The 12,078-nt window shown below is 46.4% G+C and overlaps 1 protein-coding gene and 1 long non-coding RNA gene across 4 annotated transcripts in view; one reads left to right on the plus strand and one right to left on the minus strand.

Annotated features, from left to right (window-relative positions):
• The window catches only part of LOC113997169, a 33,109-nt gene extending 21,102 nt beyond the window's left edge, over positions 1–12,007 (plus strand). For 2 of the 3 annotated variants that reach the window (XR_005565485.1, XR_005565487.1), the window contains 2 exons: positions 406–456; positions 10,639–12,007. This is a non-coding gene — a long non-coding RNA (uncharacterized LOC113997169). The remainder of the gene's footprint in view (positions 1–405; positions 457–10,638) is intronic. The other variant, XR_005565486.1, reaches the window with a different exon arrangement.
• LOC113997168 (ras-like protein family member 11A-like) overlaps positions 9,158–12,078 on the minus strand; it is an 11,928-nt gene continuing 9,007 nt past the window's right edge. Inside the window, 1 exon segment of the mRNA XM_039386451.1 lies at positions 9,158–11,891. Coding sequence (XP_039242385.1) covers positions 11,356–11,891 — 536 coding nt within the window. The 3' untranslated portion in view covers positions 9,158–11,355.

Here is a 12,078-nt window from a genome sequence, read left to right on the forward strand (position 1 = left end):
GGCAACTGCAGGTCTTCTCTCCTGGCCTTGTAAGCCCCCAGTGATCTGGGAACCACAGCTCTAGCTCTAGCTCTAGCTCTAGACAGTGTTCAAACTCCTTTGTTCCATTCTTAGAACTGAGATTCAAGTATCTTCCTTAAAAGAGGTTAGAATTTCAAGGCAAAAATTTATTCAACAAGCTGATCCATTGAAATCAAATGAAAAATCTGATGCATACAGAAGTACTGGTAATAGGAGAACAGGTTTACAATGGCAAGGCTCTCTATTTTTTGCTCTATAATGGCTTGAAATACGATGGTACTAAATTTATGTCTTTAAAATTTTTGGACTTCATAAAACTCACATAATAGACTAAGCCAAGCGGCTCCTTAGAGTTCATTTTATTTCCTGCTCTTTTCTTTACAGGTAGGGATGATATCTTTATTGGGGCATCTGGACTTGCTGCAACACTGAGAGGTAAATTAGGCATAGATAGTCAGAAGAGCACTCAGAGATCTGGATATTTGTGTAGCTGCCATCAGCATCAGAAACAACAGTAAAGCAAAGAGAGGGAAACACACCAAAAAAGGAACATAACCATAAACCCGAATTTAAATAGTATGGTCTAAATTTTCCATGACTGGTTTCATCAGTCACTCCCTAGTAGCTTTTATGCCCTGCTAAATGACAGCACAGGGAGTCCTGTGATGTGACAGCTCTTTGCTAGACCTGGGTTTGTGGGCAGGCACAGCTCCTGCCACCACTGGTGTTGTGACAAATGTGCTGCTCTGGAGAGCTGAGCTGTTCCCAGGACACTGCTCGTGCCACATCTCCAGCTCCCAGCACAGCAAGTGAGCAGCACTCATGAGGCTGCTCCTACCCCAGAGCATCCACTGCCCACTGCTGCAGCTCTGAGGGCAGGGGATGGGGCTGCTGATGAATTCAGGCTCTGTTCTGCTCCTTGAATTCTTGTGGGGAGATTATTTGCTTTACTGTGCCATTCAAAAGCGGTGGGGAGGTAACTCCTTTTGCTGTGTGTTTTTCCACTGATGTCGAGCAGTGCTGTGTGATTGTATGGGCTGTGCTTTGTTAATTATGACCACTTAGAAAACAATCCAACTGCATTGTCTCTGTGCTGGGTGGGTGAGTGTGTGAGCATTTCCAGAGTGAATTCCCAGCTGTGGAGCTCCAAGGCCATGTCCAGCTCACACCACTGAGCGTGGGGCAGCGAGTCCTCAGGGAATGTCGACCAAACCAGCCCCAAGACTGGCAGCAGCAGGGCTGTGTTTGCACAAGGCTCCTTTTTGCAGTGAAATAGGGATTATTAACTGGAATGCAGCTCTCTGCTAAAGGAGCTATGCTGCCTCTGGGTCTATATGGATGTACCAGCACGGCCAAGGGTAGCTCATCACCTTCTGTACCACAGAAAGGTACTGCTGCACCTGCAAATAATCTATTGGGTTGTTGCTGTAATATCATAGTTGTTTAATGACAGTCCAGTAGCCCACAGCTGGATTAGGACTCCCACATCCATCCTATCGGTCTGGTGCTGCACAACAGGGTACTTGATATCCTAAAGCCATCAATCCCAGTCACTAGGAATTCCTGTGCCAGGATGAATCTCACTGGGCTATTCCTGGAAAGTGAATGCAAAATATGCACGAGGACTTTAAAGCAAATCAGAGGGCACCAAACATGCAGAGCTTCTGTTTACACAACTCCAAACTTTTTCCATGTGACTTCATGGAGATGGCCAGCAGACTCCAAGGCTTCTTCCTCTGCAAGGCTCTCTCTGCCATTGCAGATGCATCTGGGCTTTGAGAACATGTGTGCCCTGTTTCTTCTGCCTGTGTGAAACTGCCTTCTCAGCCTCAGGAATGGCTTCTGCTGGGGGAGATCTCCAGGCTGGGTAAATCCTCACTTAATAAAAGCCAGCAGCTGGATTTCTTTTGATCCACATGACTCTCCTGGTGCTACAGCAATTTGCACCACTTGAAAATGTGGCTAAGGCACATATAAAATAAAAAATCCCAGCCTGCACATTTGCAACAGGAAAGCCTGTGCGAAAGCAGCTCTGTCCCAGCCCTGCCCCTTGGAGAACACTCCCAAGGTGAGGAGGAGGCAGGCTGCCAAGCCCGGCCCTGTGTTAATTCAGCTCCCTGAGACACATCAATCTGGGTTTCTGCTTCTGGAATTCACTTTCCTCAGAGCAGTTGCTCATTCTTAGGTTTAATGAGAAGCTACAGAGCTCTTGTAGCTTTTGTTTGTAATTAGAGAGCAAAGCCTAATCCCCACTTCCTGCTCTATTAATAACAAACTATCAGCTCTTCTCCACACAGGAGAGCAGCAATTGAATATTGAAAACAGGGACACCTGCCTTGCACACAGGGACTCTGATCAATAGATCTCACAACACTTCACAGGGGAAGGAAATATTTGAATTCTATGGGAACTGAAGCACAAGGGTGGGACAACCTGAGCACCACCGAGTGCTCCTGTTCCCTTGGATTGCTTGGTCTGGCACTGGCAGGAAAACAAGCCCCAGAGAAAAGGAATGTGAAGATATGGGGCCAGAGGAACTGGTAGTATGCCACAAAGGATGTTCCAAAATACAGAGAGATATCAAATATAAAGAGACACAAACTAGGATCTTTAAGTTCTGCTCAAAGGCTGAAAACTGGTGGGTCTGACCCAGGGAACTTTCATATGGCCCGTTTTAGAAATAAAATGTTTGGAGCTGTGGGCAGGAGTTTGACCTTTTCCTAACTCACAAGAAACGTAGAACTCCTAAAAAGATTTCTAGAACCCTCCTCAAGGAGCTTTATCCTGAAAGCTTTAGGAGCCACGTTTGCCCTAAAAATAGGATTTGTACCTCTGAGCCCCCAGAAATGCTCCCTGCCCAGCCTGTCTGGCTGTATCATTCACCACTCCAAATCCAGCGTTAGCAGCTCTGTTATTTAAATCTTTCTGAATCCTGGTGACAAACTGGCCTGAGGATTTCCTGCCATGAAAGGAGTTTGTTTTTTTCCTGCAGCTTAGGGACAAGTGGTGTTGAGCAAGAGGATTTGTCAGCTGATTCCCTTCAGACATTTGTTATAATTTGGTGGGAAGATGCAGAATTTACTATTCTCAGCAATAGTCTGAGCTCTCAAACCTCTCTGTGTTCCTGCCATCCTTTGGGGAGGGGGATGTCCTGGTCTCTGCCCCTTGGGAGGGGGCTGTGGGGCATAAATTGTAGGGTTTATTGCCTTGATGTGCTCTCAGTTAGTGCTGCCATGTGCCTGTGACACCCCACCACATGCCAAAACACCAGCCCCCAAAGGAGCACGTGGTGCCCTTGCTCTGATGTGTTTTAGGGAGAGAAACAAGGAATTAGGGTGGACTGAGTAAGCCAGGGAGGTCGAGGCTGTTGTGCCTGGCTTAAGAGGCAGTGGTATAATGCATTTAATTAAGTGTTTGTGTAACTGTTTATGCTCTCTTTTTTTCTGAATCCCTGTATCAATGATTAGAAGTTTATGTTGATTGGCAAAACATTAAATAAGCAAAAATTCCCCAGATGGAAATTTTGCCCATGGCAGAGAAGGTGAAAACTACGTGGAAAGAGATAAATGTGATGCCCTGACATGTAGAAATATGTTTGGACATGGCGAGAGCCATGAATGAGGGTTTGGTCCTGCAAATGAAACCAAAGCAAGCCCTTTCTTTGAGCAAGAAATGATGTGAGATCAGGTTGGTCTGAAAAATCCAATGAATTGGAAATCTGATGAGGTTGCAAACTGAAGTTGGCTGTGCTGAGTGGAGCCCTTTGGAGGAACAGAACAGACCTGGGAGCACAGGAAAAGATCCACACAGGAAGGAAAAACAAACACAATGAGTACCCCCAAAGGAGTCCCAGCTCCTGAGCTTGCAGGGTGCAGGAAGGACTGAGGGACTTTGTGTCTGGGCAGGGACACTGTGAGAAACTCCTGTAGCGTGGGAACTGTGCCCAGAGCAGAGCAGGAACTCCTGGGAGAGGAGAGGCAGGAAGTCCTTAAAGCCACACACCCTGTGCCCATGGCTCCACCAGGGCCATCCCAGCTGGGCTGAGGTGCCTGGGAAACCATCCTTCCCATTTCCCTGGGTGTCCCTGTGCTCCTCTGGCTTCACCAGCTCACCATCCACACTCCCCCTCTCCCATCTCTCCCACACTTTGACCTCACACCATGGAACTGTCAGAGTGAGGAAACAGTTTGAGCTGAAACATTCATTCCACATTACGTGATTCCAGATTAAAGGCAGGAAACATTTAACCCTTTGACAGCCTTCTCCCCTCATCCTGTGATGCCTTGGCTCCAAACTCCTGGCAAACCACATGGAAATAGGTGGCGAGCATTGATGGTTTTTGGATGTATGTCCTTGTCTTACCAGGGGCTCTTACAGGGGTTCAGGGGTGTCTGGGCTTTGTAAACTGAACATTTGCCCTCAGCCCTACTCCCAATTCTTGGGTCTTCCAGTGCTGAGACATATTTGCAGTGTGGGGAAAATGTGCACTGCCAAAAGTACAAAGAGATGAACCTCTGGCTCCATGTGTTTCACTTCACTCCCCAGTTTGAGGTTCATAAGTGCAAATGGCTGAAATTAAAACTACAGAAATAGATAAAATGAGGACTCAATGCTTAGCAGGCAGGATTTACAAACAAAACCTCTTGCTTTCTTTAAATAACACCAGCAGAATAGCACTTACATAGAAAATGTATCACTTCACAGCCCTGACACAAACATGTATTCTGGGTTCTAAAAGCTGCTCTTTTGGCAGATCGTGGCTCTCCTGAGGGCCAGTTCCTGCTCTCCAGCACTGACTGATGAGCACTGCTCAGAGATATTTGCTATTTGGGGCTGGCTCTTGGACTCTGGACTTCATAGGTGGTCTTGGCAGCTGAAAGGGTGGCTGAGAGTGGCGACTCCAACCCTCCATTCCCTGCTGGAGCTGTCCCAGCATGTGCACTGAGACCAGCCATCCCACTGCAGCCCTGCAGGAGCAGGAGTGACTCTGCCCTGGGGGACCCATGTGGGCCAGGAGGTGCTCAGGCCGTGGGGTTTCCCCACTGCTCTGAAGGATGGAGATGGGAAACACCCCATGGCTCTCCAAGGCCTGGGCTCTGCTTTTCCATGTCAGCAGAGCAGCTCCAGATGAGGAGTCAACAGAAACAACATTTTGATTCAGGCCCAGAGAGCCCATGGTTTCCCAGTAACCATTTTCTGTGCATTGGGGAGGTTCTCACAAGTGTTGACCTCCCCCAGCATTCCCAGACCGAGGGATGGGAGCACAGACTGTTGAGGCAGAACTGCCATCACCACTGTCTCTATATCCAGCACTGCCACCAGCCTGTTACCTTTCCCAGGGCTTGAGGGAGGCTCAATCTCTCTTATCAAAAATCAAATGCACACAGCAACATAATTTAAAGATTTTATTTCTCCCCCTGCTCTTTGCTGACAGCCCCAGAGCTGTTGAGGTGTGCACAGTGTACCTTGTTCTGCTGGGTAAAGAGTGAAATCAAAATGAAACAAAGACTCTTGCTCATTCAAACTCATAGAACCCCAGACTGGTTTGGGTTGGAAGGGACATTAAAGAGCATCTCATCCCACCCCCTGCCATGGGCAGGGACACCTCCCACCAGCCCAGGTTGCTCCAAGCCCCGTCCAGCCTGGCCTTGGACACTTCCAGGGCTGGGGCAGCCACAGCTTCTCTGGGCAATCTGGTCAAAGCCCTTTGCTCAGAGAGCACGAGTATGAGTTTCAATCCCCAGCAAATGTAAAACCACGATCTTCACCAAAGAGAGGCAGGCAAGAGAAGAGGTTGTTGCACTTCAGTGGGATATTCCAAAATAGTTCCGCTTTTTCCTCATGGCACAGGAAAATACTGAGCTTTGAAGTGAAATGCAGTGCAGAACACTGTGAGGAGTGGTGGCTCCTGCAAGCATCTGGAAACCTGGATCCCAGTCAAAAGTGACATAATTCAACCCTCTTTGTGAGAGTTCAAAGCCCAGAAAAAGCCCAACCTCTGCTTATCTGGTGAGCTTTGTAACCAGCAGAGAAGGTACAGTGTGTCTCCAGATTCAGCAAAAAAACCCCTAATATCTTTTCAAAATGACTGGTTACTGATTGTGAGTGTTCTGCATGACTGCCCAGAGAGAAGAAAAACGTCCTTAGGAACAGTCTCCACAATCATCCATAATAACAGCACAAGGCATCATCTTCAGAAAATGTGCAGCTTCCCCCTGACCTGCCTGAGGAGACTGTAAGTGTCTCTGTGATGAGATCCAGAGCCTGAGACTTGAAACCCATTTGGATAAGAAGGAAAATGTAAAAAATGTATCTTCTAAAGAAAAGGAGATTGGTATGACAGCTCCTGAACGAATTGGGTCCCAGGGTTTACAGAGCCCATCAGCTCATCTCTCTGCTTCATATTTGGTGGTTTTCCATCTGCAGGAAAAACTGAAGCACCATCATTTAGGATGAACTTTGTCCACTTCATGATGGATGAAGTTATTGCATCAAAGGAGGCTGACAGATGAAGGGAGACTAGAACTGGGTTTGCTGCTGTGCTTTCCATGCTGCTGTTTATTCTAAAATCTTCAATAATGGGCAAAAATCTGACAAAGCAGAAAATCCCCAGCTGTCCTGAGCTCATCTACCACTTGCACAGCTGCTTAGAGAAGAGAACCTGCTTGGCTGAACCAAAGGGATTTCAGAGGGAGCAGCAAAACTTAAGAACTGAGCAGGTTTAAGTGAGCAATGACCATATTAATGAGCTCAATATTAAGCACAAAACAAGGGAAGGAAACATTGGGCTAAGCCAGTGGGAGCACTGGGGAGAAATGGCAAGGAATTCAAGAGTTTGTCTAAATACAGAGTTGTACTGACTTCATTTAGCTGCGCTGTAAAATGCTTTGCGTAAATAAGGTCAAAAGACTAAGTAGACACTTTTCTTTCTCTACAAACCATGTTTGGAGTTCAAATATTGGGAAATAAATTTGAAACTAACCAGCAAAAAATCTGTTTCTAAATCAAAGGAAGAAGAATTGAGGAAGTTTTTGGTTGCTAAGTTAAATGAGAACAAAGGCATGAATGGAGAGGGACAAAGAGGGCAGAGCCAGTGAGAACAAGGTGGGGGGAATTACCAAAGGAAGAGCCTTGCTTTGTCTCCACTACTGATAGATTGGATCATCTTCTCTAGCCCCATTGTCCCTGATACTGAGGCTTCTGAAGTGAAACTGGAGATCTTTTGTAACTTTAATGACACGGTTTTCCTGTGCTGGCCCCAGAGGAGACCGGCCCAGCTCAGAGCACTCTGACAATGCACCAACAGCTCAAAGTTAGCAAGTGTGCCGTTGTGTTCTGCTGCTCCAGGGTCTGTGCTGGCCCTGCAAACGGCTCTGCCATGGTCAGGGGGACCCTCACTCAAAATCTTCTACCTTACCAGGGGGCAGAGAGAAATCCAGCAGAAACAATCAGCTGGCAGCCTTCCAGTTCGCCTCGGAAAACAAGCGGATTCCTGGTACAGCCCAGATTCCTTTTGATGCCTCAGGAAGTCACTCTTTCCTCTTCATTTGTACACCTGACACCAATGCTAGAAGCAGCCAGGTGCCCTGGATACAAACATTCCTGTCTGAGCTGGTCCCTGAAATCAGGGTCTGAATTTTCTGTTCTGAACCTCTGCTTCAGTGTAAAAGTGGGATCCAGACAGCTCAGTGTTTAAGGAATGCAGAAGTGAGATGTGACTTCTGCTGTCAATATTTCGTCTCTCCCTGCTGCAGTGCGGGCAATTCCTTTCTTTCTCATGGCTGACCCTCTCCTGTGGGTGCTGAGGGTGTGACAGATGTGTCCATACCCTTCCCCTCACCTACGGACACAGTGACTCCAGTGAAGAGATCTGGCCAAGAGCAGCAGGCAAGTCACAGCAAAAGTTAAGAATAGAGCCTGACTTTCCCATCTCCCAGGTCCCACTGTATTTCCGTGGGGAACCACTGGAAAAGTGTGAGAAATGCAACTGTCAGCGACAGGGCAGAAAATAACCATTTCCAAATCCCCTCAATAACTCCCAGGGTTGCTGTAACTGCTCAGTGCCAGCCTTCAGCTCAGTCAGGTCCTACCATAGCCTGTCGTTTCCGTCACTTCTCCCAATTTTTAATTACATCCTTGGGTAACACAACGCTCTGTGCATACCTGGAGGGAGGTGCATGGCCTGGCAGCTGCTGTAAAGGGTTGAGAATTAATTACAAAGGACACAGGGTTTGAGCTCCTCTCAAGTGCTTGCTCAGCTGTGTAACCTTGGGGCAAGTCACTCGGCTGCTTTGTGCCCAAGCAAACCCAGCTGTAAAGCATCTTGAAAACCAGATGGTGCTGAAGGTTTGAAGTGCTCAGGAGAATGATGACGGATGGAGGAAAAAAATTTAAAAAAAGAAATTCTCCAGCTCTTGCTGCCAGTGGGGTTAGTCTGGACTGAATCAATGTAACTGAGAAGAGAATTTTCTTTGATATCTGAAAATCACCCCACACTCCCAAATCTGTTTTTCCTTTCCTCTTTTGACTTTATGTCAAGTACCTTCTCTCTCTCTCGGGTTAATTTAAACCTTCAGTGAATACATGTTTTTCCCTGGCAGCCTGAAGTTTCTAATTCAGGATCAGGTTCTACATGACTAAACTTTGATCTTTTACATGATTATTTTTAGGCACTTCATTCCATAGCATTCTTTCTCCCTGCTTTTCCTGCTGCCATTGCCTTCAGTGGCACAGGGATGTTCTGGGGCTCAAGTACTGCCCCCCAAAATAAATACTGAGCTTTATTGCCTTCTGGAGATGGTACACCCTGGCTTAGAACCAGTGTCAAAGCCACTCCAGGATTTGTATTGCTGGTCAAACAAAGGAAACACGGAAGTTTCTGTAGCAGAATAAATGTTTGCCACATGTTAGTATTTAAGAGAAGACTTAAGTGTTTCAATATTTTTTTGCTTTAGCTAAAATGTAGCATTTTTCCCCCACAGGAATGTGGGAATACTTACTTATGTAAGGAATATTTGTGTGTGCTTCCAAAGCAGGGTGTCTGAGATTGCAAGAAGGGAAACCAATATATTTTAGTCTAGTGTAAACAAGGAATATTTAAAGATGTGAGACATATAGGAGCCATTTTATCCACTACTCAGGAAAGACCTTGCATGGTTTTATTAATCACTAATGAAAATAAAACTTTGACAGGTTTGAAATTGGATGAACTTTCTTCCCAAATAAGAAAGGATCAGAGCTGAAGGAGTGAGTTACAAACAAATCTCACAGGCTGGAGCACCAAAACCTCTTAGGCTTTTATGAAAACAAATGCCAGCAAATTGTCTTCAGCACATTTAGCCCTTGTTATACAGCCCTGGGATGGCAAAATACTTAATTGCCATTCAAAATTGGTGATCATTTTTCCAATAGAAAAATACTTCGGTTTGTATGTCTCTGACGAACTGCTCTGTTTCATGATATTGAATCTTTGGGTTCAATATTTGAGCTATTGAATCTTTAGATTCAATATTTGAGCTGTGCTATCAGTAACTTAAAACATTGAAATTCTGTGCCATAAATACCATTCTGAAGTGCCTGTGATGACTAATGACACTGCTCAAACATTAGACTGTTAATTAACCGTTAGCCAAAGTAGAAATCCCCTGACATCCTTGGAGACCCCATCTGGGTGACTGAACTTTCCTTTTCTCCTCCTACCACCACTTGAAACAGAATTTAAAAACAGGTGCAGGTCATTTGTGGGAATAAAAGAATTTAAAATTAATCAGAACACAAGACATTCTCAATGCCCAGCTGTGGAGAACAATAAATAAACCAGAAAGTGAGCTCTAGATAAAGGCAATCCAGGTGAGCAGAGTTGTCTAATGTGGGGACACAACAAATATAAAATACATTTTCAAGTCCTGGGCTCCACAAATCCTCATCAGATTCAATTTACATTTGTGCTGCTCAGGATGAGTAGAAGGTTGATTTAGATCAGTATTTCCAGCTGAAACTGCAGCTGGGAGTGTTTTTGTATATCCATCAAACCTGGGGGTTCCCTTCTGTGGCTCTGAGTATAAATCATTGAGCTTCATTTCATGGTCCTGTGAGTTGCTCACATGGGTCTGTTTGAAGGAAGGGTTGTTGCATCATGAATTTTACCTGGTCCAACCCCTCTCACTGAGAACAGAATTATGGAAGTTCATGTTGTTGTTACTGGACCCATAAACCAGGGCAGCTCATGGGATACAGCTTCAAATCCTTGGAATGCTGGGACACAACTGAGGCACTGCCACTGAAGTGTGTGTTAATATGATCTGGATGCTCTGTGAGGTACCCAGGGAGGTCTGGTCTTCAGGAAAACAACAAAATCAGGAATTCACGAAGCCAAAAATTTCAGGCATCATAAAACATTTTCGTCTTCAAAAAAGCCCCCAAAACTAATGATTTAAACATACTTCACATGAAGGCCTTGTTTCTTTAAAACAGCATCTTGAACTTGAAGTCTAACTAGCTTGGGAAAAAAAAGTTCAGTAGTTTTGGGTGACCTCCTTGCTCTTGATCAATACAGTCTGGTTTTGGGCAGATTTTAAACCACTCTGATCTATTTGTCCCTCTCTTGTTGGCATGTAGGAAACCTTCAAAAGAATGAGAAGCGTGAGAAACTGCCTACAAAATGCTGCTCCAAGGACCTATTTTGCCCAAATAATCACTTTCAGAAACAGTCAACATGCTTTTAAAGAAAAATAACCTGGAAAAATAGTGATATAAAAGCTCCCTTTGAAGAGACCCTGTAAGGCTGAAGCTTGCATTTGAACAAATCTCTCCCTAAGTTTCTAAGAACACTTTCTAAACCGCCATTTAAAACTTTTCAGTTACTACTTTTTGCTATTTATGCTCTTCATTGACTTTTTGCCTTTATTTTCCACTCTTGTGACCAATCAAATCTGGTACCTTTTGCTTGCTCAATACAGCTCACGTCGTTCTCCTCGTGCCCTGCTGCAGTTCATTGCCTGTGTTTGGGAACACCACCATCCCCAAGAGAAGCAGGATTTAATTACTTTTATTAATGAAATCCACTTTTGAAGATTAAACCATTTGACTATGTCCCTTTCAAAATGGAAAAAACTGGGAACAAAACCTATTTTTAAAAATCGCAGTTTGCAAATTCTTGTCTCAAAGAGCAAATTCTGTGAGTTCCTCTGCAGACCCAGTAAGTTCTGTAGGTTCCTTTGCAGAACCAGCTCAGACTTTATAGGAAGATGTGAAGACCAAGTGAAAGAGCCTCTCACACAACCTAAATTGTTACAGCTCGTCGCCTTTCTGGGGAAAACAATTGCTGTGGCTCCCTCAGAGCGCGGTGGCAGATTTCCCTTTGGAGGTCAGGGCCTGTTTCAAGCGTCTCTTCAGGTCCTGCATGTTGGGGGACTTGGGCCGGACGAGGTGGAGGCCGCGGCGCTTCTCTCCGTTGCAGCTGCCGATGATCCTGCTGAGCTCCTGGCACAGCTGCTGGAAGGCCTCGTGCACACCCTCGCAGTTCTCCCGGGCCGACACCTCGTGGTAAGTGCCCCCCAGCTCCCCGGCCAGCTGCAGCCCCTCCTTGGAGGACACCTGCCTGGCCCGCAGCAGGTCGCCCTTGTTGGCCACGAGCAGCAGGGGGATGTTGGCGTTGGGGTGGATCCTGCGGATGTGCTGGTGCAGCGGGCGCAGCACGCGGTAGCTCTCGTAGTCCGTGATGGAGTACACGAACACGAAGCCGTCGGCCCAGTAGATGGAGCGGTTTATCTGCTCCTGGCAGCAGATGCTGTCGGTGTCGTCCTGCGCCAAAGCAAGAGGGGGATGTTAGGAAAACAGGGAGCAGACAGAGCCACGGCGGTGCCGCGGGACTGGAGCGCGTGGGGTTGGGGTGAGGCTGTTGGTCATTGCACCGGCAGAAACTTCTCCCAGCATACCAGGGACAGGGGACACCCCAGTCACACCGGGCCAGGGGGCTCAGCCTGGAGAAAAGGAGGCTCGGGGGGGACCCTCTGGCTCTGTAATTCCCTGACAGGAGGAGGGAGTCGGGGGGGGGGG

This window comes from Pipra filicauda, unplaced genomic scaffold (genome assembly GCF_003945595.2).
Source record: "Pipra filicauda isolate LSUMZ 115617 unplaced genomic scaffold, ASM394559v2 scaffold484_size733096_pilon, whole genome shotgun sequence".
Classification (NCBI taxonomy): domain Eukaryota; kingdom Metazoa; phylum Chordata; class Aves; order Passeriformes; family Pipridae; genus Pipra; species Pipra filicauda.